This window comes from Mytilus californianus, unplaced genomic scaffold, assembly GCF_021869535.1.
Source record: "Mytilus californianus isolate M0D057914Y unplaced genomic scaffold, xbMytCali1.0.p SCAF_6, whole genome shotgun sequence".
NCBI lineage: Eukaryota > Metazoa > Mollusca > Bivalvia > Mytilida > Mytilidae > Mytilus > Mytilus californianus.
Window position 1 is genome coordinate 56990953 of NW_026262712.1, and position 27599 is coordinate 57018551.

Sequence of the window (27599 nt, forward strand, 5' to 3'; positions counted from 1 at the left end):
TATTGATTATTTACGATTTTTAGTGAAAATCTAGGTCATTGTGGGCATTTTTAGAAAGGTAATTCATATTACCTCCGTATTTTCATGGGCATTTTTATATTTTTTGCCTATAAAGAAGTTCCTTGCAAGTGATTTTTTTGCTGTTTCATGAAGGCGGCGACCTGTAAATACGGACGCGTGGTCTTTTAGATGACCTGGTGTTTGACAATTCTGACTTGTTCAGGTCAGAAAATGTTGTTATGATAATGAATTGTTATTTTCGGGAGATAACTCGTGTTGTCTTAAACAATATTAACATTATTAACCAGTCAGTGCAATTTAAAAAGTAAAATTATTCCTTCGAGCTGAACATCGTCACGTGATTTTTCTATTTTTAAACTCAATCACGAACTGACTTTTTAACCTTTCTGATTCGTTTCTCCCTATGAGAAAAACGATCATTGTGAATATTGATATGATGATAATGAAACGAAAATGGGAAAAATTTTAATAAAAGAAAAAGGAAGGGAGGGGTTTAACTAAAGAACCCAAGGGTTTTTTTTTTTAATTTTTAAAGTTATAACTTGAGAACAATAAGTGATGCACACACCTGGTCTTCATTTATGATCATGGGACATGATAAAACAAATCAAATGAAATGTAGGGCAAGTCTCCAGGGATCACCCCTATCCCTGTCATTTCTCTATTCCTCTTTATAATGTCAAATTGATTTGAATGAAATATACCGGGCTAGTCTCCAGGTTTACCCCCACCCCCTGCCATTTGCAAATGTTCTTATATTTTGTAAACGGTAGAGATCCCCACCCCTAAACCATATATATTCTTGTATGGGACAATTTAACAAATCAAATGATATGTTGGGGAGGTCCCTGGGGGTCACCCCTACCCCTCCTGTTTGAAAACTTGTAAACGGTCGAGATCCCCACCCCTAAACCATATATTTTCTTGAATAGGACAATAAAACAAATCAAATGAAGTATAGGGGAAGTCCCTTGGGGTCACCCCCACCCCCTCCTGTGTGAAAACTTGTAAACGGTCGGGATCCCCACCCCTTAACCATATATATTCTTGTAAGGGTAAATAAGACAAATCAAATGAAATAAAGGTGGAGTCCCTGAGGGTCACCCCACCCCCTCATGTTTGAAAACTTGTAAACGGTCGAGATCCCCACCCCTACACCATATACATTCTTGCACAGGACAATAAAACAAATCAAATGAAATATAGGGGAAGTCCATTGGGGCCATCCCCATCCCCCTTTTTGAAATGTTCTGGATCACCACCCCTAAAGGTAAACCATATGATATTCCTGTTCGTCATTTCAAGAAGATTTGAATGACATGCAGGGTCAAACCCTAGGCGTCACTTATGCATATCACTTTACTAGACAAAACCAATTTGTACTGGAACTTGCCCAATGTCAGGCAACCATGGGAATGACGAATTATGGGAGCTTAAATTTGTTTGGGAGACTTCGTAACAGCATCCTGTTACAATTATTTCTTGTTTATTTTAATCTGCTGAGAGACCACCTTTACATATTATATTTATCAGTGTTTGTGCAAACAGAATTGTCTATTCAGTATTATTTTCCTCTCACATGCATCACATCTTATTAATTACATGGATAAAGGAAGATGTGGTATGAGTGCCAATGAGACAACTCTCCATCCAAGTTACAATTTATAAAAGTAAACCATTATAGGTCAAGGTACGGCCTTCAACACGGAGCATTGGCTCACACCGAACAGCAAGCTATAAAGGGCCTCAAAAAATTACTAGTGTAAAACCATTCAAACGGAAAAACCAACGGTCTAATCTATATGAAAAAAAAAAATTTTTGGCATATTTGTTTTCCTCTGAAATTACACATCTATAATTCTTACCCCAGATGCTTAGCCACATGAAGCATTTACCTCTTATTTGAGACATAGATAGTCTTTGTTTCTACAGAAGTGAGAAGAACATTGGAAGTCAGAATGTTCTGACTTATAAAAGTCTGAATGTTCTGACTTATAAAAGTCTGAATGTTCTGACTTAATAAGGTCAGAAAGACTCAGAATGATCTGAAAATACTGACCTTTTTTTAATGTTTAGAGTATTTTAGAATATGAATGCACTTGTCATGCTAGTACCATAAGAAACCCTGACAAGATTTTGTTCCCAAATAACAATTTTTTAAAGATATTGTGAATAACAAGTGTACAATGGAACATAAATTACAAAGTTATAAGTGTTGTGAAAAAAGCTACTTAAAAAAAAATCAATAGATAGTTATCTTTCAACTTTTACATGTATTTAAAAAACAGTGAAAATATTATGGATTATATGTACGGCTTCTTGAAGGACAACTAATTTTAAACATTCTTAATTATAATTAAATTTCCCCAACATTTTGCTTACAAACTCTTTAATTTCTAAAGTCAAATTGAAAGTTGTCTTCACAGATTCAATGTGTCTGAAAATGTTATATTGAAAAAACAATACTTTTATATCCTCAAATAAAATGGGTATACCATGAGTTTAATGGTCATGCAGATATGCAATCCAGGATGTTAACAATCAGAGTTTAGATTACAGTCATATAGTAATAGGCAGAGTTTTTCTTATATAATCAATAACCAGAGTAAAGATAATTGATTAATAGAGGTTTAGTTTAATATAAGTAATAAACAAAGCTAATTAATACACTTGCAATAACATACATGTAGTTAAATTAGTAAATACAGAATATTCATAAAAAATTCAGACAGAAATACTGTAATAGGTCAAGTCATTAGGGACGACATCAAAAGTTCAATATAGGATAAAAAACTTAATTCACATCACATAGTTTTTTCACTGACCCACCCACCCCCCCTCTTAACTTAATTTGGGAAAGATTGATTGACCAATATGGATCATTTATGTAAAATCGATTTTGGATAAACAAAACTTGCAGCAACTTTAACCCCACTCCCACCCCCAAACTATTTGATTTAAGTTTTTTTATCCTACATTGGTCTTTTGATGGCGTCCCTTAGAATGTGCTGACTTTGTACATGTTGTAGTGATAGTTATGGCACCCATACAACATATAGGAATCAGTCAAAAGGAGAGAAAAATTCCCGAAATTTGTCACATAGTGACATTTGTGAGTCGGAATAACAAAATATAGACTCATTAATCTCTCCATCTTTTCAAAAATTATGAACCAGATTTTATGCATATCCATTTAGTTTTTGACGGACTCTTTTAAGTCAGAACATGATTTGACCTGTTTGAGTCAATTTGCAGAACAAAATTTCCAATCAAAGCTATGTGTTCTTCCTCTTAGCCCCCTTCTGAATCTGCCACTGTTGAGTTTATTAATTGATTTTTCCATACATTATCATTAATATCAAATGGCAATGCCTGACTTAATAATTTCAATAAATTTAGTTTTTGACTAATTTTTTAAAGTCAGAACATGACTTGACCTGTTTAAGTCAATTTGCAGAACAAAATTTCCAATCAAAGCTAGGTGTACTTCCTTTAAGCCCTGCAATGCCCGGCTTAAATATTTCAATAAATTTATTTTAGTTTTGGACTGACTCTTTTAAGTCAGAACATGATTTGACCTGTTTAAAACAAAATACATTTAATATTGAATATACCAAATAAACTTTTTTATTGTCCTCATTATTGTGACTTATGGGGACTTTATTCTCTCTGTCTTTTATCTGGCTCACCCATACATTTTTAAATCAATATGACAATACTATACTTAAAAGTTGTAATAAGTTTAGTTTTGTTTGACTCTTTGAAGTCAGAACATGATTTGACCTGTTAAAGTCAGTTAACAGAACAAAATTTCCAATCAAAGCTAGGTGTACTTCCTTTAAGCCCTGCTTCTGAATCTGCCATTTTCGAGTTTATTATTTGATAAGTTTTTAGAAACAATTAAGTCAAATGGTTATTTATTTTAGGGGATCTTACATATATTTCCTGTGTCTTTTATCTGACGTTCCCATACATTCATTAAATAACATATGGCAATGCCCAGCTTATATATTTCAATAAATTTATTTTAGTTTTGGACTGACTCTTTTAAGTCAGAACATGATTTGACCTGTTTAAAACAAAATACATTTAATATTGAATATACCAAGTAAACTTTTTTATAGTCCTCATTATTGTGACTTATGGCTACCTTATTTCCTCTGTCTTTTATCTGGCTCACCTATATATTTTTAAATCAATATGACAATACTAGACTTAAAAGTTGTAATAAGTTAAGTTTTGTTTGACTCTTTGAAGTCAGAACATGATTTGACCTGTTAAAGTCAGTTTACAGAACAAAATTTCCAATCAAAGCTAGGTGTACTTTTTTAAGCCCTGCTTCTGAATCTGCCATTTTCGAGTTTATTATTTGATAAGTTTTTAGAAACAATAAAGTCAAATGGTTATTTATTTTAGGGGATCTTACATCTATTTCCTGTGTCTTTTATCTGACGTTCCCATACATTCATTAAATAACATATGGCAATGCCCAGCTTATATATTTCAATACATTTATTTTAGTTTTGGACTGACTCTTTTAAGTCAGAACATGATTTGACCTGTTTAAAACAAAATACATTTAATATTGAATATACCAAGTGCACTTTTTTATAGTCCTCATTATTGTGACTTATGGCTACCTTATTTCCTCTGTCTTTTATCTGGCTCACCTATATATTTTTAAATCAATATGACAATACTAGACTTAAAAGTTGTAATAAGTTAAGTTTTGTTTGACTCTTTGAAGTCAGAACATGATTTGACCTGTTAAAGTCAGTTTACAGAACAAAATTTCCAATCAAAGCTAGGTGTACTTTTTTAAGCCCTGCTTCTGAATCTGCCATTTTCGAGTTTATTATTTGATAAGTTTTTAGAAACAATTAAGTCAAATGGTTATTTATTTTAGGGGATCTTACATCTATTTCCTGTGTCTTTTATCTGACGTTCCCATACATTCATTAAATAACATATGGCAATGCCCAGCTTATATATTTCAATACATTTATTTTAGTTTTGGACTGACTCTTTTAAGTCAGAACATGATTTGACCTGTTTAAAACAAAATACATTTAATATTGAATATACCAAGTGCACTTTTTTATAGTCCTCATTATTGTGACTTATGGCTACCTTATTTCCTCTGTCTTTTATCTGGCTCACCTATATATTTTTAAATCAATATGACAATACTAGACTTAAAAGTTGTAATAAGTTAAGTTTTGTTTGACTCTTTGAAGTCAGAACATGATTTGACCTGTTAAAGTCAGTTTACAGAACAAAATTTCCAATCAAAACTGGTCTTTTCCTCTAAGGCCCCCCCCCCCCAAATCGGAATCTGCTACTGTTGAGTTAATTAATTGATAAGTTTGTTTAGAAATAATTCAGTCAAATGGTTTTAAAATCATATTTTTTATAACCAAAAGTTCCATTTGTTAACTTAACAGAAAAAAAAGTCATAAAAATGCAGAAATAGAATAAAATTTTAAGATAATTTGATGAAATTTGTAAACAAAATACATTTGAATATTAAATATACCAAATAAACTTTTTTATAGTGCTCATTATTGTGACTTTATTATTGGGTGTCTTTTATCTGATTTTCCCATACATTCTTAAATGCATATGACAATTCCAGACTTACAAGTTGCAATAATTAGTAAAAGTATAGTTTTTGACTGACTCTTTGAAGTCAGAACATAATGTGACTTGTTCAAGTCAGTTTGCACAACATGATTTACCTCAATGAAATATTAAGATATCAAATATATACCAAATTAACTTTTATATAGTTCTAAAAATTGTGACTTAATATTTGTGATCTTTTTTCCTACTTGTATCCATACATTCTAACAATCACATCACAATCATGACAATGCCAGACTGTTACAGTTGCAATCCATTTAGTGTTTGACAGACTCTTATAAGTCAGAACATGATTTGACCTGCTTGAGTCAGTTTACAGAACACAATTTCCAATCAAAGCTATGTGTTCTTCCTCTTAGTCCCCTTCTGAATCTGCCACTGTTGAGTTTATTAATTGATAAGTTTTAAGAAACAATTAAGTCAAATGGTTATTTATCTTAGAGGATCTTGCATGTATTTCGTGTGTATTTTATCTTACTTTTCCATACATATCATTAATATCATATGGCAATGCCTGACTTAAAAATTTCAATAAATTTAGTTTTTGACTGATATTTTTAAGTCAGAACATGATTTGACCTGTTTAAGTCAATTTGTCAGAACATAATTTGACCTGTTCAAGTCAGTTTGCAGAACAAAATTTCCAATTAAAGCTAGGTGTACTTCCTTTAAGCCCTGCTTCTGAATCTGCCATTTTTGAGTTTATTATTTGATAAATTTTTAGAAACAATTAAGTCAAATGGTTATTTATTTTAGGGGATCTTACATATATTTCCTATGTCTTTTATCTGACGTTCTCATACATTCATTAATATCATATGGAAGTGTCCAACTTTAAAATTTCAATAAACTTAGTTTTGGACTGACTGTTTTAAGTCAGAACATGATTTGACCTGTTTAAAACAAAATACATTTAATATTGAATATACCAAATAAACTTTTTTATAGTCCTCATTATTGTGACTTTAGGGGACCTTATTTCCTCTGTCTTTTATCTGGCTTTCCCATACATTTTTAAATCCATACGACAATACTAGACTTAAAAGTTGTATTAATAAGTTTAGTTTTGACTGACTCTTTGAGGTCAGAACATGATTTGACATGTTAAAGTCAGTTTACAGAACAAAATTTCCAATCAAAGCTAGGTGTACTTCCTTTAATCCAAGAAAGTCCTTGCTTTCAGACTTAAATATTTCAATAAATTTATTTTAGTTTTGGACTGACTCTTTTAAGTCAGAACATGATTTGACCTGTTTAAAACAAAATACATTTAATATTGAATATACCAAATAAACTTTTTTATAGTCCTCATTATTGTGACTTATGGGGACCTAATTTCCTCAGTCTTTTATCTGGCTTACCTATACATTTTTAAATCAATATGACAATACTAGACTTAAAAGTTGTAATACGTTTAGTAAGTCAGAACATAATGTGACTTGTTTGAGTCAGTTTGCACAACAGTATTTACCTCAATGAAATATTAAAATAATAAATGTTTTGCTCTTAATACATTTAGCTTAAAGTGGATGAGAATATATCTTTTATTAACATAGTCTTATCATGAATAAGTTTCTTGTTTTTCCTTGGAAGATTTGAAGTATTGTCATGTAATGTATCCAATATTGTATTTTGTAAATCTTTTGATATTCAGAAAATTGTATGATCCATTTTTTCTCACCTGGTTTTTCTTTGTATTTTGAAATAATTGAAAGTGATGAGATAAATATATTATGTTTAGATTCTGGAAAGGAGAAGGTATGATGTCAGATGAGCCCCACTTTTTAAAACTCTTTAATTTGAAACTAGTAATCACCATATTTTTATGGAGATTGATAACAAAGTGGTAGTAATGACTGCTTCAAATCAGAACAAAAATGACCTCTCGAAGTCAAAATGCATTAAAAAGGGGCATAAATCTTATTAGAATATGAAGATATTAAGTCACAATATTTTGTGCAAAATCTGACCTGTGGAAGTCATTTTATGATAAATTAAAGTCTGACATAAACTGACCTGTACAAGTCATATTCTGTTGAGTGCAAGAAGGGAGACAACACTTACATCAAATTATATCTGACCTATGGAAGTCATTTTATTCTGACTTGTTTATGTCAGAGCTCTGACTGACAAATAAAGATTTAGATTTTAGGGCAGTATTAAGTCTGTATCTATGTTTGATTATCACCAAAGACAAGAAAGGTTAATATTTACATGAAATCTATGGCAAAATGTTCTAAAATTTATGAAAAATTTCTTTTTATTAAAATCTAAGATAGAAACTGGTTCAAATAATAAAACAATATATGCAATTGTTCTTGTTAATTTTATATCTTCTTATGACAGGAATCCTTTCACATACAACAACTTTTTTTCTAGAAACTAGAAAGTTTTTTAAATTGAACATTTTTGTTCTCTTTTGAATGATATTTTATTTTTATTGATTTTGGATTTTATAAAAGATTTAATTACTTTAAATTCAGATGAATATTTTATTATGAATCACAATTTATTTATTTTAAAAAAATATTAAAGTATACAAACTGTTTTTTTTATTTACTTCTTTTTTACCAATAATTTTCTGAATCAAGGTCTACATAACACAGTACCACAGTGTTAAAACAAAACAAGAGTAACTAGAGCTAAGCGATGCGACGCGACACAACTGATTGCATGAAATATTTCACCAAGAAGTCCACACGCGTTACCCTGGTGCTATCCAAAAATCCTGGGGAGAACACTGTAAAGCACTAGTATTTTGTTATGGTAAATAAAACACATTTTAATTGATAATTTACAAAATGTGTAATGATTATAACAAAAGTCATTGATGTATTTAACAATTCACTAAGGGTTACCACAGGGTGAGACAATTTTTTTCACATTAACATGTTAAGGAATACTGTCTTGTCAACTATTTCTGGTGATAGTTGAATTTGTAAAATATAACTAACAGTCATGCAGACATAAATATTTGCTCTTACTGAACCCATGTTTCAAAATAGTTAAGACACTTCTTCAGGAAGCCCACATCATTTCTGAGGCAAATTAGTTGACAATATAGCACACACATTCAAACAAAACATATTTAACTAATAGTATGATTAATCTGTGATTACTATTTTAGTTTCTGAGAGGGGAGTTGTATGTTTCCGCACATATATTTGCCTCCACCGTAATCTAGGTAAATGTAAAACGTTGTCAAAAATAACTTTCTGCTGGATAAGTCTATTATTGATATAAAGTTAAAACATCCTTACTTCTCACTAGACAATACTACTGTCAGGTTTAATTCTTTTACATGTGGATCAAAAATAAAAGTCACAAAAACATTAACTAGGCAGTAACTGTTTCAACAGCCTTTAAAGCTTTGATTTCTTTTAGATATAATTTTGGATATTTTTAGGATGTTCGCTACTCTGTTTCAAAATAACAAGCTTTTAAAAAGACTGTTATAAAATGATTGTATATAAATAAAGAAACTAAAAAAGCAGAAAGAATGAAGGGTCGGTGTGCATGTTTTCAAGATCACGATGATATAAGACATTGAAAATATGACGGGAAATTATTCTCTCTAGATTTTTCATACACTTAGCATTAGCACCTTTTTTCTTTCGAAAACAATGAAAAAAAAATAAGGATTTTATAAGATTTTCAAATATTACATTTTTAACTATTTGTAATCATATTATGAAAAGAAAGTAAGGGTTAGTGTTCAAAATTTGTAATGGCCCTACATGGATAAAACCAGAGAATTCTGAATATCTGTAAAAAAAATTAAAAACAAGAGGAGCAAACATCCTTAAACAGCAAAATGTATTAACATGACCATGATGACATGTACAAGATCTGAAAATAAGTCAAACACTGCAGAAATCATTAATTGGTCCCTCATAGGAATATATCCCTTACATGACAATTCTTTTACTATTTTTAGTGCACTTTGGTCATTTTCTTGCAATTTTTTTTTAGATATGATAAATAGAGAGAAACTGTACTCAGCAAAAATTATCAGGAAGAGAAGATATAGAAATGAGTCAACATAACTGAAATGTTTGATTGACATGATTGAATAATTGCTATTAACTGATGATTATTCTTACCTTTTTGTGTTTTATGCAATTTTCTTGAAAACTTTAAATAGATCTGTAGACAAAAAACTATAAATAACAAAAAGATCAACACGATATAAATTGTACTTTGACTTCTTTGTGTAGTTATTGACTTATGATTTTTACCCATTATTGCAGAAATATAGCAGACATGGTACATCATTGTACATTGTAGATTGGTAAGTAAAAAAAAAATATCAGCAAAATAAGATCTACATTTTAGGGTTAGATTTTTATAAACGTGATAAAGTACACAAATTTAGATCTCTCAAGTAATTTTAGTCTGAAATTAATAATTTTTTTTATTATTTAGGTAAAGAAAGACTCTACATTATCTAATATGGATTCCATGACTGATGAAATTGAAAGTGCCAGTGTAGATTCAGACTCATTTACCAATTTCCAAATATTTGAAAATTTTCGAAGTGAAAAATCAACTAGAATTGAGGAATATTTTAATTCAAGACTCCTTGGACAACATGCTGGGGAACTATTGCTGAACCTTTATGAATTAACTAAGAAATGTGACAAATTGACAAAATTTACAATTCCAGGAATGATCGTCAATAAAACAGAGGTAAATAAGTCATCTATAAAAAGAAATGTAACTTTAAATAAACAGCATGATTAAATGAAACATATAATACAATGTTCATGTATATGTATAAGATAAGGTGGAGATCAAGTACAAAATGTACCTAAAAATCGTCTTCAAATACTTGATGTACCAAAAATTTGTAAACCCATTTAAGGCGTACCAAAGGAACACCTATATCATGTATATGCTTTTTCAGGCTTCACCTTTTATGTAAATACAAAACCCTATGATCATGATGATTCCTCAACATGCTAAAGGCTTCATAAAGATTGAAACATAAACTGTCTACTTAATTTTTTATTTCAGACCAGTTAATAATCATGATAATATGTGTAGCTCATTTTTATACGACCGTCGTATATTGGTATGACGTTGGCGTCGTCGTCTTCGTCGTCCGAAGACACATTGGTTTTCGCACTCTAACTTTAGTTGAAGTGAATGGATCTCTTTGAAATTTTACCATAAGGTTCAATACCACAAAAGGAAGGTGGGGATAGATTTTGGGGGTTATGGTACCAACAGTTAAGGAATTAGGGGCCAAAAATAAGCATTTTCTAGTTTCCAGACAATAACTGTGGAACGGTGTATGGATCTCTCTGAAATTATACTACAAGTTTCCATACCACAAAGGGATGGTTAGGATTTGCTTTGGGGGGTTATGGCTCAAACCGTTTTGGAATTAGGGGCAAAAAAGGGGAAAAAACAAGGTTGTCCTGGTTAATGGACATATACTTTAGTACAAAACATATATAAAGCAGTGTAAGGAAGATAAATCAAATACATCATTGAAATTATCTCCCTTACACTGCTTTTAAATTATGTATAAAGTAATGGTTAATGAACAATTAAGATAATTTAAAACAGTGTAAGGGAGGTAATCCAAATACAATGCTTTGGTTACTTCCCTTACACTGCTTTTAAATTATGTTTAAAGAAATGCATATTTATAAAGGAAGACCAGTAAAAATATCTGCAAATGTTGCATCTTTTTTTTTTACCAAAAAATCCATATGAAAGATTTGACACTATATTTTAAATTCTATTATAAAATAGATTAAGTTAGCACTATGGTAAATTTAAATGGGTAATTATGGTTGCAAACTCCATTGGAAATTTGATTGAGATTATGACCATATCTTGAGGGAAAGAATTTTTTTGGGGAAAAAAGGGGGGGTAAAAAGAAATTGTGGGGGGTCAATTTTTTCTCATATCAGATTTCAGAAATTAAACAGAATTATTCTTCAAATATTATTTTTTTTTCAAATTTCAAATATTGAAAAATTTCAAGAAGTAATCTTTAATTGCACAGTATGGCGCATTAGATTTGTAAAATCTTTGACCACATTTATTTATTTGTTATGCCAAATCTAACCGTGTATTTAGATTTTTATTTTTGGGTCCAGTTTTCAAATTGGTCTACATTAAGGTCCAAAGGGTCCAAAATTAAACTTTGTTTGATTTTAACAAAAATTGAATATATGGGGTTCTTTGATATGCTGAATCTAAACATGTATTTAGATATTTGAGTTTTGGCCCAGTTTTCAAGTTGGTCCAAATTGGGGTCCAAAATTAAACTTTGTTTGATTTCAACAAAAATTGAATATGTGGGGTTCTTTGATATGCTGAATCTAACCATGTATTTAGATTTTTTTATTTTTGGACCCTGCTATCAAATTGGTTCATATTGAGGTCAAAAGGGTCCAAAATTAAACTTCGTTTGATTTCATCAAAAATTGAATTATTGGGGTTCTTTGATATGCCAAATCTAACTGTGTATTCAGATTTTTAATTTTGGGTCCTGTTTTTTAAATTTGTCTACATTAAGGTCCAAAAGGTCCAAAATTAAACTTAGTTTGATTTTAACAAAAATTGAATTCTTGGGGTTCTTTGATATGCTGAATCTAAACATGTATTTAGATTTTAGATATTTGGCCCAGTTTTCAAGTTGGTCCAAATTGGGGTCCAAAATTAAACTTTGTTTGATTTCAACAAAAATTGAATATATGGGGTTCTTTGATATGCTGAATCTAACAATGTATTTAGATTTTTTATTTGTGGGCCTGCTATCAAATTGGTTCATATTGAGGTCAAAAGGATCCAAAATTAAACTTTGTTTGATTTCATCAAAAATTGAATTATTGGGGTTCTTTGATATGCCAAATCTAACCATGTATTTAGATTTTTAATTTTGGGTCCCGTTTTTTTAAATTGGTTTACATTAAGGTCCAATGGGTCCAAAATTAAACTTAGTTTGATTTTAACAAAAATTGAATTCTTGGGGTTCTTTGATATGCTGAATCTAAAAATGTGTTTAGATTTTTGATTATGGGCCCAGTTTTCAAGTTGGGGTCCACAATTAAACTTTTTTTGATTTCAACAAAAATTGAATATATGGGGTTCTTTGATATGCTGAATCTAACCATGTATTCAGATTTTTTATTTGTGGGCCCCGCTATCAAATTGGTTCATATTGAGGTCAAAAGGGTCCAAAATTAAACTTTGTTTGATTTCATCAAAAATTGAACTATTGGGGTTCTTTGATATTCCAAATCTAACCGTGTATTTAGATTTATAATTTTGGGTCCCGTTTATTAAATAGGTCTACATTTAGGTCCGAAGGGTCCAAAATTAAACTTAGTTTGATTTTAACAAAAATTGAATTCTTGGGGTTCTTTGATATGCTGAATCTAAACATGTATTTAGATTTTTGATTATGGGCCCAGTTTTCAAGTTTGTCCAAGTTGGGGTCCAAAATTAAACTTTGTTTGATTTCAACAAAAATTGAATATATGGGGTTCTTTGATATGCTGAATCTAAATATGTATTTTGATTTTGGACATTGGACCATAATAGGTAAATTAAAAAAATTCAAGTTCTTAGACCACATTCTTTCTGTGTCAGAAACCTATGCTGTGTCAAATATTTAATCACAATCCAAATTCAGAGCTGTATCAAGCTTGAATGTAGTGTCCATACTTGCCCCAACTGTTCAGGGTTCGACCTCTGCGGTCGTATCAAGCTGCGCCCAGCGAAGCATTTTATTGAAACTCTCATGATATATTTCTAAATGATTTAAAAAAAAAAATACATGATAATAGTATTACAAGAAAATTAATATTTGCAAATAAAACAGAAAGCAATTGGGACATTTGTATCATAGATGGATACCACATATCTTTTCTTTTCTTTCAGAATTGGAAAAACTGTGAATTTTTTTTCCACTTGATTTACCACCCAAGTTTTTATTTTACTCTTGTCCGTCTGTACGTCCGTACATCCATCCGTACGTCCCATGATTGGTTTTCGTTCTCTAACTACAGTTTGCCTCAACCAAATGTTATGAAACTTATACACTAAGCTTACAACCACAAAATACAGATCAAGTTTCAATTTTGGTGGCGTCACTTTAACTGTTCTAGAGAAATGCCCCTTAACAAATGGGAAAAAAATGCTGAATTTTTAGTTTCCATTCTGTTTCTTAATTTAGCCTCAACCAAATGTTATGAAACTTATACACAATGCTAATTACCACAAAATACAGATCAAGTTTTAATTTTGGTGGTGTCACTTTTACTGTTCTAGAGTTATGCCCCTTTAAAAATGGAAAAATTGCTGAATTTTTCGTTTCCGTTTCTTACTTACATTTGCCTCAACCAAATGTTTTTAAAATTATACACAGTACTTATTATCACAAAACTCAGATCAAGTACAAATTTCGGTAGCGTCACTTTTACTATTCTTCAGTTATGTCCTTTTATAACTTTATATGATATGCAAGCGGGGGCATCATCTGTGTCCCATGGACACATTCCCCATTTATTTTCTATTAGCATGATTAGAGTTCGAAAAGTTGTGAAATTTTTTTGCCTTTATTTACCGCCCAATTTTTTTTTAAACGTATAAGGGTCATGTCCTCTTTAACCTTAACATGTTCAAATAATAGCTATAGCCCTAGGTTGAAAAATATTCTATTCGTTTAAAACACTTTTTGCAAACAATCTTAGAAGTCATTTTTAAAATCATTAGTGTTGTAATACCCACCCCATATGGAGACTTCTAAAAATACTATAATAGATATAAGAAGATGTGGTATGAGTGCCAATGAGACAACTCTCCATCCAAGTCACAATTTGTAAAAGTAAACCATTATAGGTCAAAGTACGGTCTTCAACACAGAGCCTTGCCTCAGCAAGCTATAGAGGGCCCCAAAAATGACTAGTGTAAAACCATAAACTCATTTAAAATTTTATGGTAAATGTAAATTGATCATTGTTGTTTTATTTCAGGTGATGCTTACATTGCTGGAAATGTCACAAGAACACTTTGATAGACTGAAAAATGAACAAGAAATAGAGGAAAGTGATAGAGCTGTGATTTATTACTCCAGGCCTTTCGATATCATTTACCCTAATGATCGAAACATATTAATTGACTGTTTTATGAGGTTAAACAATATTGAATATAAATAGACAAGTTTGTATATGACCGTGATAATTTACAATTATATATTTGTACATGTGCATTGAATTGTAAAGGTTTGTTTATATCAACTTGTTGTAGGTTAATCAATCCTTATGGATGTTAAGACTTTGTTTGATGAGATTGAATGTGATTAAAGGTAAAAAGAATGAGAATGGGTTTAAATCTAAGTTCCTAGGATAAGGATCCAGTCAGAACTAGAGGCTGTTACATACCTAATGTATCTTATTCCCTTCTTTACAGGAAAATCAACTTTTTAGTTCAACAATATAGTAGTTATTGATTCTGATTGGTTGAATTCATATGATGTTTCCAAACTTGGCTTACAAAAATGAGAAATATAAATGATGTATATATAGAAGCCTATTTAGTTAGTTCGCAAGACAAACATATGTTATCTAGACACAAGATATTACCACTTTTCAAGAGGGAAAATTAGCATAAATATTGGTCGGTTGTTTGAAAGTAGAACAACAGTTGTGAATGTTTGAAGTATGACCAAGAAATTGACCATTATTTCAATGTTTTTTATTTTGACCTCTACACTACTGTAAATAAAAATATCTTTTAAATTTATTGTTATACCTGTGCTGGACAGAGTCATAAAACTCCTCATTTTTATTCATCGGATCCACTTTTGGCTTCATGGTGGTAAGTAGGGAACAACTTTTTAAAATTAATTGAACATTTAATCGAATGTTTTGGACCACTACAGACAGGTTAAATTCGATTTTTATGACCCTACAGTAGAGGAGGGGGCATTAAGTTTAACTGATGTCCGTTTGTACGTCACTCTGTACATCTTGAAATTAGTTTCCGTTCTCAAACTTTAGTTTGCCTCAACCAAATGTTATGAAACTTATACACAATGCATATTACCACAAACCGCAGATCAAGTTTGAATTTTGGTAATGTCACTTTTACCTTTCTAGAGTTATATGCCCCTTTACTAATGGAAAAATTGCTGAATTTTTCGTTTCCATTCTCTAACTTAAGTTTGCCTCAACCATATGTTATGAAACTTATACACAATGTTTATTACAACTAAACACAGTTCAATAGATATAAGAAGATGTGGTATGAGTGCCAATGAGACAACTCTCCATCCAAGTCACAATTTGTGAAAGTAAACCATTATAGGTCAAAGTACAGCCTTCAACACGGAGCCTTGGCTCACACCGAACAGCAAGCTATAAAGGGCCCCAAAAATGACTAGTGTAAAACCATTCAAATAGGAATACCAACGGTTTAATCTATATAAAAAACGAGAAACACTTATGAACCACATCAACAAACGACAAGCACTGAACATCAGGTACAAATTTGGATAGAGTCACTTTTACCATTCTTGAGTTATAACATTTTATTCCAAAAGTGTGGGGGGGGAGGGGGGGTATTATCTGTGTCCCATGGACACATTCCCCATTTATTTTGGTGGTTTTCACTTTTACTATTCTAAATTATGGTACCTGATTGTTGGAAAAATTTTGTTTTTTCTGAATAATAAATGGAGAATCCACTTTTGAAATTGATTGTAATGAATTATTTTATAGAACTTCTAGAATGAATTTTAAGTGTGTTACATTATGCTGAGGTACTAAAGCCAAGTTTAAACATCCTTACTGCAATTCTAACCTTTGACATTTTTTATGTTTGATTAAGCCTTCTTGTGTCTAAACTCCCAAATGTTGTTTTTTGGAATATGGCTTTGACAATTTTATGCAGAGTATTTTAACAGACGCATAAAATAGATCAGGACTTAAACTTGCTTTAAAGACATTTTTATACTGAAGCATGTTATTAAGTTTTATATACTCTGCCTAATGTAAAACAAAAGTAAAACAATATAAATACCTATACACTGAAATATATGTGACGGTCCTTGTTGTTAAAATGAATGTTATGCGAAATATGCAGTTATGTAAGCAAAAAGAAATCCAAAAGATTAGAGAATTTAAATGAGATTTTGTAAAAACAGCTTTTACTTTTTATGCTTCAAGAAAAAAAAAATAATAGAGACAATTGAACTTCTCCTTTCTTACTTCTTCCTTCCCAGTTAGAGTAGGGTGACATGTCTTCCTGTTGATTGTTGCCTGGTGAACAAGCACATAAATAAACTCATCATAGATACCAGGATTGAAATTTTATATTTACGCCAGACGCGCGTTTCGTCTACAAAAGACTCATCAGTGACGCTCGAATCAAAAAATATTAAAAAGGCCAAATAAAGTACGAAGTTGAAGAGCATTGAGGACCAAAAATTCCTAAAAGTTTTGCCAAATACAGCTAAGGTAATCTATTCCTGAGGTATAAAAGCCTTAGTATTTCAAAAATTCAAAGTTTTGTTAACAGTTAATTTATAATTATGAACATATCAATGATAACTCAGGTCAACACAGAAGTGCTGACTACTGGGCTGGTGATACCCTCGGGGAAATAAATCTCCACCAGCAGTGGCATCGACCCAGTGGTTGTAAATAAACTCATCATAGATACCAGGATTGAAATTTTATATTTACGCCAGACGCACGTTTCGTCTACAAAAGACTCACCAGTGACGCTCGAATCAAAAAATATTAAAAAGGCCAAATAAAGTACGAAGTTGAAGAGCATTGAGGACCAAAAATTCCTAAAAGTTTTGCCAAATACAGCTAAGGTAATCTATTCCTGAGGTAGAAAAGCCTTAGTATTTCAAAAATTCAAAGTTTTGTTAACAGTTAATTTATAATTATGAACATATCAATGATAACTCAAGTCAACACAGAAGTGCTGACTACTGGGCTGGTGATACCCTCGGGGAAATAAATCTCCACCAGCAGTGGCATCGACCCAGTGGTAAATAAACTCATCATAGATACCAGGATTGAAATTTTATATTTACGCCAGACACGCGTTTCGTCTACAAAAGACTCATCAGTGACGCTCGAATCAAAAAATATTAAAAAGGCCAAATAAAGTAAGAAGTTGAAGAGCATTGAGGACCAAAAATTCCTAAAAGTTTTGCCAAATACAGCTAAGGTAATCTATTCCTGAGGTAGAAAAGCCTTAGTATTTCAAAAATTCAAAGTTTTGTTAACAGTTAATTTATAATTATGAACATATCAATGATAACTCAAGTCAACACAGATGTGCTGACTACTGGGCTGGTGATACCCTCGGGGAAATAAATCTCCACCAGCAGTGGCATCGACCCAGTGGTTGTAAATAAACTCATCATAGATACCAGGATTGAAATTTTATATTTACGCCAGACGCGTAAAAATTGGCTCAATGTGTGAGTCTAGTGCTAAACAGGGTTCATATTCTTATCATATCTTATAGGACTGCAGAAATATTTCAACCTTTCAATTTTGGGACAAGGAAACATAATATAAGTCATTGTAAACTCAGAAATAATGCTAGCAACCTAAAGTCTCATTTGATTAATCAGTTCTTATCTGAGAACACTATTTGTGCATACTGTAATCACCCTGTTGAGGATAACCAGCATTTTTTTTTATTTGCCCTAAGTACACTGATGTTAGACAGATTTTACTTGATTCTATTTACTCCATTGTTGATAATATTGACATAAATATTGATTTATTACTTTTTGGAAACAGATTATTTTCATATGATATGAATATTGCTTTTTTTTAAATCTGTTCAAAAATATATCAGTGACACTCATCGTTTTGTTTGAAATTTTCTTAATTTTTGTTTTTATTTATTTATTTATTTATTTATTTATTTATTTATTTATTTATTTATTTATTTATTTTCTCATTTCTTTCCATTTTTTTCCTTCAACTTCCAAACCTTATATATATATTTCTAATGACTTAAAAAAAATATTTACATGTCTCAAGGTACTTGAATAAATGATGATTAATTGCCTACATACTTAAATATACTTTACATTTTGTAATTAACACTGTAAATATATATTTGCTTGTGTGTGCTCATAAGTAGCATGCATTTTCCACTATATTATATTATTTTAAATACAGTTGTTAATAATTGATTTATACCTTGTACATATCTTTATGAATAAAATATGTTTAAAATCAAATATTCTTATCACATAAACATGTTGTCGTCCTGATATGAATGTAATAGTTGCCACTGGATGTAAAGTATCAATCCATCATCATCATCATCATCGTCATCATCATCATCATTATCATATTTTTTCTTAATACCTGAAATTAATGCTACCTGCAATTAGATTGCTTATTAACATTTATGAATATTTATCAGTTTGGTAGTCTTAAATATTTTACAAGCAGCAGTTTGCTACACATGTTGTTTAAATGAATGTAAAAACAAATATGATTAAAGATAATAGCCTCACTAGCAATGACAAGTTGTTTTATTTCTTCATCTTACATTGCATGATCTATAATGCCTATTATGGTCTATTGACTTTGAAACTTTTGCAGAGTTTACATGTCATCATTTGTGATTAGGTAATTTTAAAATGAACCACTAAAGGTTAGTCAATGACATTTGATATGCAGTTGTAATAACATTTGCACTGCTCATTGCCAGGGAGATTATTTGACCATGCACCTTCAGTCATAATTCATAGCATTTGAATGTTTTGAATAGTTAACATGTTAAACTTTTGCCAATTTAATTTCAAATTTGCATTATACTATCAAAATGACATACAGACGAGACATATATGTGTCAACAGTTTGTGTTAATGTTTTAAAAATAGATTTGTTTTTGCTTTGGAGACCGGGTTATGAGTGAACACGACTTGGAGGGTGACTGGCTTAAAGAAATATGATCACATTGGTTTTCCAACCGACAGTAAAAAAAAACTTCGGGCGTCTTTTTGGCTGTACAGGATTTTACTCAACTATTGAAGGGTCTGTAGGTGACATGTTGCGAGGCCAAATGTCTGTGCCCATCCAAGATACAATTGTTTTAAAGTGACAGTACAAATTTCCCCTCCCTTCATCCCAGTCGTCCAACCTTACAGAACCTACCATTGTAACAATTGTTAATAGCAGTTTTGTCCTGAATATACACGAAATATTTATCACTAGACGTTAAGCAAGAAAAAGTCAATCATTAGTGCGTGAGTGAATCTTGAAGTTCGACAAGATCATTGCTTCAAACGAAAAACATGAACCGGGGAGATGGAAGGGGATCGTCTTTTATATGTTTGTCTCCAAGTATTCCATGAGCTTGTTTTATTCAAATTAGTTAGAAATATTAGGATACAAATTTATAGGGATATGAGGAAGTTTTTCCTTTCCTTTGGATCGAAGATTGTAATCCAGAATTTTTGCAGGTTGAAAATTACGTTTATATGCTTACATGAAGACTTTTAAATACTTCAGCAAATTTGTACAGACGGTACCAACACCTAATCTGTTAATATAGTTTTTGTGGCGTATGGAATCAAAAGTCTACAAAAACTTAATAGAACACTAAAGCCTGAGCAACACAAACTCCATCATGGTGATCTCGGGCGCTCCTGAATGGTTGTCAGATTCTGCTCCAAATGTTGCATCCGTTGTATTGCTAACGGTAAGTACATGTACAACTAATTCCGTAATGTGTGTGTTACATTTTAATGTTGTGTTTTTTTTGTTGTGTCGTTGTTCTCTTATATTTGATGCGTTTCCCTCAGTTTTAGTTTGTAACCCGGATTTGTTTTTATCTCTATCGATTTATGAGTTTCGAACAGCGGTATACTACTGTTGCCTTTATTTAGGACATATCCGTATGGTTATCTGACAGTGGGTCATCTATGATGCATATACATGTATTCCATAACGGTCAACCATACCAAGATTGCTTCCGTAAAACTATAGAAAATAGGAACTTTTGTAAGCAATACTGTATCAAGAAAATCATAGAAAATGCAAGCTTGAGAATACCGTATCAAGTGTGATGCATACTTAACTGTGTCTTTAGTAGCCTTTATTTAAAGTCATGGAATAGATGTATTCAACAAGCTTTGCCCAGGAGTTATTGTGTAAGAGGACATCATATACTACGAAAGATGAAATTAAAGTATATTTCTAGATTCTTTTTATTCCTCATAAGAAGCTCCTATATACAGGAACAAGATGACAAGAGGAGCACAGTTGTTTCCTTTATCGACCCCAAAGGTAACAAATATGTTAAGTGGTTGATTAATGCATGTATATATGGCTTTGGGGAACACAGATCTACTTTATGGAATGGAAAAGCGTTGGCATTTATAACTTTTACTTTTCACATTTACTGTGGGTCCTTTCCCTTTTATCAAAATTCTGTTTGGTTTGCTATAGCTTTTGCTAGAACAAACAAATGAAATTAATAGAAACATTTGAAAGAGAAGAGAGCAATGACTATTAGGAATGAGCAGACTATTTCGATTCATTTAATACATCCCTACCGTATGACTGTATATGGAATTTGAAAATTCCCGCCATTTATTAGCCTTCTAAACAGTCACGTGGACATTTACCTTCCTTGGTTACCACATACCAGACGGGAATGAATATTTCGATTTAAAGTTATTTATATTTAACGATTAACTATTCTTTAGTTCTGACTTTATCTATTCTTTCTGATATAATTATGACCTCATTACGTGAAATTTGGAAAGTTTGATGCAGTATATTTGCATTCGTAGTACATTGAACCAAGGGTTAAATGGGGGATAGAACTATGGTGTTCTGATCGATGTTTCCCGTTCGGCAATTAAATCCTTCCTGAAGAGGGGTCGTCCATTTCGCGGTGAGATGATGCTGTAGAGACAGTTTCACTTTCCTTGTCCGTTTCAGAACACATGCGCACATTTGTCATCTGTGAAACAGATATTTTGTAATGATCAACCAACTCGTGGTGGCGTCCGTAAAATTTGACAGGGGATGATTTCAACTTCACTATTTGGAACTCTTTATTTAGTATCTTTCATTGGAGCTGCAACCCTCTGTCAAGGAAATCATGATAGGAAATACAAGCCCTGGAATATCGTATGACCTGGGAGATATATACTCCGTATGCAAGTTCTACTGGAATGTTGCTACAAAGAAATGGAAAGATCACAATTGGGAAGCTGAAATCAACTCCCTTGTCGCAACTGACCCCCTATTGTCAACATCTAGATGTAGGTCAAGATATGAGGCAGACTTAACTATATCTGTTGTATCATTTATCTCAAGTTCAATGGGATAGATGCGTTTAACATACTCACCAAATTTTGATTTTTTTCGTGAGAAAACATCATCTATATATTGGAGAGGGGACATGATGAATATAAAGATCAAGAAAACATTAACTTGATGAAGAAAATAAGATGAGAAGGAAAATTTATCAATAAGCTACACGATACATTGGAATAACAGTCAGCATTCCGTCTCATTCTGGACGTGATTGCATATTTATAATAAATTTCAAAAGACTATTCCATCCCTAAGAATAATACTTAATACTGAACCTTGAAAATCCTGGTGATAATGTTTTGCAATCCTGTACAACCCGTAATTTTGTTGGGGAATATGGTAGATTTAAAGGAGTAATAACCTTTCGACGATTTTCAGCCCATTTAAAATTTTTGACTAAAGCTATAACATATATAGATAGCAGTCCAAACAGAAATGATCAGCAAACCAGTTCTACAGAAATGCTTAGACACCATCAGTCAACTGTTCATAGTATGAAAGATGGTATTTTGGTGACGAGTTTTTTACTGTTAATGTTTGCCTGATTATCGTTGAAACTATAATTAATTAATTAAACTGTGAAAAAGCTAAAATAAATATAACCATCAACTGACTATTTATAAGTGTTATTGTTTTAAACTGAAGATTTTGTATTTTGCCTTAAGTTATAATAGATAAACAAATGCAGTTTACAGCAAAATGATAACAACAATATAAGATCTACAAAAATTACTTGCTTGCTTCTTTTCGTAAAGTTGTAATAGATAAACGGAAACAATAAGCATCAAAAGGAAAACATACATATAAGATCTCATAAATGGTTTTTGAATGAAAACATCTATGGACTCTTTTAAGTCCCTGTGGTGGCTATTGCGATTAAATGACGATTCTTGAGTTCTAAGTTATACCTTTTAACCTTTTTGGCAAGTTTCTTTGAAATCCTGATTGTAGTTTGCTAAACGTCCAATAATTTAACTTTAAGACAGACTAATTAACCACCAGAAAGTGTAAACAGACAACAATTATCAACAATATACAACTGTCATACAAGTGAAAGGTTTAGCTAGCTATAAAACCTGGTTTAATCCACCATTTCCTTCATAAGAAAACGCCTGTACCAACTCAGGAATATGACAGTTGTTTTCCATTCGTTTGATGTGTATGAGCTTTTAATTTTGCCATTTGATAAGGGACTTTCCGTTTTGAATTTTCCTTGGTTTTCGGTATTTTTGTTATTTTCTTTTTATAGTATCTTTAAAAAATGTGAATATGACTGAAATCATTAGTAGACTCCCAATTAGGCGTAATCAAAGATATTACAAGTTTAAGCTCTAAAGCCTTTAATCTCGAGAAAAAGTTCTGCAGAAATGCTTAGACACCATCAGCCAACTGTTCATATGAAAGATAGTAACTTGGTGACGAATTGTTTACTGTTAATGTCTGCCTGATTATCGTTGAAACTATAATTAATTTATCAAACTGTGAAAAAGCAAAAATGATCGAACATACAGGACTTTGGCAAGAAATTGAGAATAGATATAACCATCAACTGACTATGTATAAGTGTTATTGTCTTTAACTGAAGATTTTGGTATTTTTGCCTCAAGTTATAATAGATAAACAAATGCAGTATACAGCAAAATGATAACAATAATATAAGATCTACAAAAATTACTTGCTTCTTTTCGTAAAGTTGTAATAGATAAACGGAAACAATAAGCCGCAAAAGGAAAACATACATATAAGATCTCATAAATGGTTTTTGATTGAAAACATCTATGGACTCTATCAAGTCAATGTGGTGGCTATTGCGATTAAATGACGATTCTTCTAAGTTATACCTTTTAACCTTTTTGCCAAGTATCTTTGATATACTGATTGAAGTTTGCTAAACGTCTAATAGAATAACTTTTAGACAGACTAATTAAATACCAGAAAGTGTAAACAGACAACAATTATCAACAATATACAACTGTCATACAAGTGAAAGGTTTAGCTAGCTATAAAACCTGGTTTAATCTTCCATTTTCTTCATAAGGAAATGCCTGAACCAACTCAGGAATATGACAGTTGTTTTCCATTCGTTTGATGTGTATGAGCTTTTAATTTTGCCATTTGATAAGGGACTTTCCGTTTTGAATTTTCCTTGGAGTTCGGTATTTTTGTTATTTTACTTTTTATAGTATCTTTAAAAAATGTGAATATGACTGATATCATTAGTAGACTCCCATTTAGGCGTAATCAAAGATATTACAAGTTTAAGCTCTAAAGCCTTTAATCTCGAGAACAAAATCCAAAAAGAATAAACAGAAGGTGCAAACAATAGATATAATCGTCAAGACTAGAATTACGTACACATTTCTTGACATAGATTGTCAATTGGTTCTTTATTTTAGTCATCCGCCTGCAAATTCTTCTGTTTATTAACTGTAGATAATTTTTGATTTTTATAAGAAATAATAAGGGAGTGGAATTGTAAAAAGCTAAACTTATAAACAAACAAATTGAGATCAATAGTTCATTTCTTACGCCTAAGATATTTCAACATAGAGGAGAGCATTTCGATTTGTGGGAGATATGGCAGAGGCAGAGGCTTTACTCGTTTTCCTATTCAATCATTTATTTCGCCTCGCCGAATTCGCGAATGCAAGACTTAGGTTTCTTGCTTCCGTTGACGTCGATGCAAACAATGTATAAGGTTAGTTCAGTTAAAGGGGAACCAATAGTTGTAGGTCGATAATATTCGGCATGCATTTGTGTTAGCATTGGCACATCTCATTTACACGGAGATATTTTGGTTCTGTCACATCTGCCAATGTCTATTAACTTTGAAACTTCTGCTTAGCTAACATGTAAAAGTTTAAAAGAACCACTTTTTAAAAAGTCAATGCTTTTCGGTATGCAGTTGTATTAGCATTTGCATATTTTATAACCATAGAAATTATTTGACTCCGATCCTCAGTCATGCTCTATTGAGTTCGAAACTGTTGCATAGTGTACGTGTAAAAGTTTATGTTTATGCCAGGTCGAAGAGAATCACATATGATAAAGTCAATGGTACTTGGTATGCAGCAGTATTGGCATTCACATTTTTAATTTCAAGGGAGATGTTTGCCCTTCACTTCCATGTTTCATTGATTTTGAATGTTTTGCATAGTTTTCATAGTTTGAGTGTTTAAGTATTGCCATTTGAATTTCAACATTTGCATTATTATATATTTCCAAAATGACAAACAGGCTAGAAATATCTCTGTGTCCACATTATATTTAAATAATGTGATTCTGGTGCTGTAAAAATGACTTAATACTACCTGACTACACTTGGAATTTTTTAAATGAAAAAAAAAATAGTTTGTTTTCGCAAAAACATATAGTATAAAAAAGGTGAAATTTGATATTAAAATGACATTTTTTCTGGTGTCTACTTGAGCGATCATACTTAACCTTTAGTTAAGAGTTGTTCTTGTCAAGTGTTTATGAGACCGAGTGAGGCATCGGGATCTCTTAGTTCAGAGAAAAAATGAGTAATTAGCTTGTTTTACCTGGGGCCTGAAACAATACTTATTTTTTTTCAGATTCCGACAACTATTTGTTTATCGTGTGAAGTGTTATGTTTGATGGTGAGGGTAGTTGATGCTGCTTCTGTTATTTTCAACTACTATTACAACTACCTAGTATTTTTATAATTATATCTTATTTATTATTTTGTAGTTTTGTGCTTTATGGCGTCATCCTTTCACAACTTTGGTGTTTGTGACCTTCGACTCATCACCAAGCCGTGCATAGTCTGGTGTACAGAATGTGATGAAGGACTATGTAAAGAATGTCAGGAACACAATAGATTGTCTAAGGCGTCAAAGAACCATAGCGTGATACCATTTACCGATTACCAAAAATTACCGAGCGATGTACTGAAGATCAGTCAATACTGTAGAAAACACAATGAAAAGTTTGAAATGTTTTGCCAGAAACATGAACATCCTTGCTGCAGCAAATGTATAGTAGAAAGTCATAAAGAATGTCGGGATATCGTCGATTTAGATGACGTTATTAAGAATTACGAAACGCCCAATGCCCTATTTGAGATTGAGAAAACATTAGTTGAAGTAGCAGATAATCTACAGAAAATTCGTCAGCATCAACATGACAATATGTCGACTTTAAAAGAAAAAAGAAAGGAAATTGAGAAAGAAATTAAGAAGACTAGAATGGAGATTAGCAATTATCTCGACAAACTACAAGAAGATTTATTGAAACAACTCAATGCGATAGAAGAAAAAGAAAACTCGAAAATTGGTCAATTATTGTCATCATTAGAAAAGAAAGAAGAAGAAGTTGAAAAATGACAGAAAAATATTATCAACATCAAACAACATGCAACAAACCTTCAGATGTTCCTTTCAGTGAAGCAAATAGAAGAAGACGTCTCTAGCAAAGATAAATTCCTGAACTCATTATTTGAAGGTGAGGATTTGAACCAGCATTTTCTGGAATATGAAATAAACGGATTTTTTCAGAAAATCATGTTTGATATCAAAAATTTTGGAGAAGTACATATTGAAGAAAAACCTGCTGATATTGTTCTAAGCAGAAAGAAAGCTAAAGAAGCCCAGATAATAGTACCGATCGTTCAATCAAGATCTATTGAAAACATTAAAATGAAGATAAACCAAAAATTAAACCTGCAAGGCAAACGGATTTACGGATGCTGCATGCTGCCGGATGGTAGATTGGTGTTTACTTACAACCGTGAAGAGAAAGTGAGCGTGTTCAATTACCAAGGATCAAAAGATGAAGATCCATGTGGAGCGTTAGATATAGTATACATCAGTAATGAAAATACATTGGCTGTTACATCCGGGGAATCAGAGAAGCAATGTCTTACCATTATAGACCTGGAGAGGAAAGAAATTAAGAAAACAATTTCACTGAGTTCGAATAACTATGGCATAGTAATGAAAGACAACCGATTGATTTATTCTGCCTTCAACAAAGGTATAAGAATGATATATCTGTACGACGAGGCTTTGGGCGACATAGTCCGAGAAGAAATGGCCAGTGAAGGTTACATTGCCACATTTAAAGACAACATTTATCATACAAACAGACTAACAAACACTGTTACATGTTATAATCTTCAAGGTGGAATACAATGGACATTTCAAAATGAAATCGTTCTGAATAATCCTCTTGGTATTGTTGTAGATAATGATGGTAATGTGTACGTGGTGGGATACTATACTCACAATGTGGTTGTTATCTCCCCTGATGGACAACGACACAAGGTATTGGCAGCAAGTGATGGTATTGACCGTCCTATCGCACTTCGTTATTGTAGATATAAGAACCAATTGCTAGTTGCAAACCAGAATAACGAGGCTAGACTGTTTGATTTTATTTTAAAAAGTTAACCTTTTAATTTTTTCTCTCTTTGCTTTATCGTGCACCACATTGTATATTACAATTTGAAAATTTGATTTCTAACGCCTATTTTTGTAAATATTGTAAATTATGTAGTATGTAACGTTATTTGAAATTAAGTTATATATTCAATTAATTGTTACTGTCGATACTATATGATACTAGTATAAGTAT

The 27599-nt window shown here is 31.6% G+C and overlaps 3 protein-coding genes across 10 annotated transcripts in view; all 3 read left to right on the forward strand.

Annotated features, from left to right (window-relative positions):
- LOC127705703 (CD82 antigen-like) overlaps positions 1-27599 on the forward strand; it is a 237599-nt gene that overhangs the window by 120517 nt on the left and 89483 nt on the right. The window lies entirely within an intron of this gene.
- The window catches only part of LOC127705678 (uncharacterized), a 168176-nt gene that overhangs the window by 43919 nt on the left and 96658 nt on the right, over positions 1-27599 (forward strand). The gene's annotated exons all lie outside the window — the stretch shown is intronic.
- LOC127705695 (uncharacterized) overlaps positions 1-27599 on the forward strand; it is a 134054-nt gene that overhangs the window by 36420 nt on the left and 70035 nt on the right. The window contains exons 4-5 of one of the 8 annotated variants that reach the window (XM_052210057.1): positions 10090-10353; positions 14661-14818. The exons of 4 other annotated variants lie outside the window; for them this stretch is intronic. In XM_052210057.1, the coding sequence (XP_052066017.1) occupies positions 10090-10353; positions 14661-14818 (422 nt within the window). Of the gene's footprint in view, positions 1-9636; positions 9759-9914; positions 10019-10089; positions 10354-14660; positions 14819-27599 lie in introns of those variants that run through there. 3 more of the 8 variants (XM_052210058.1, XM_052210060.1, XM_052210053.1) reach the window with 3 other exon arrangements.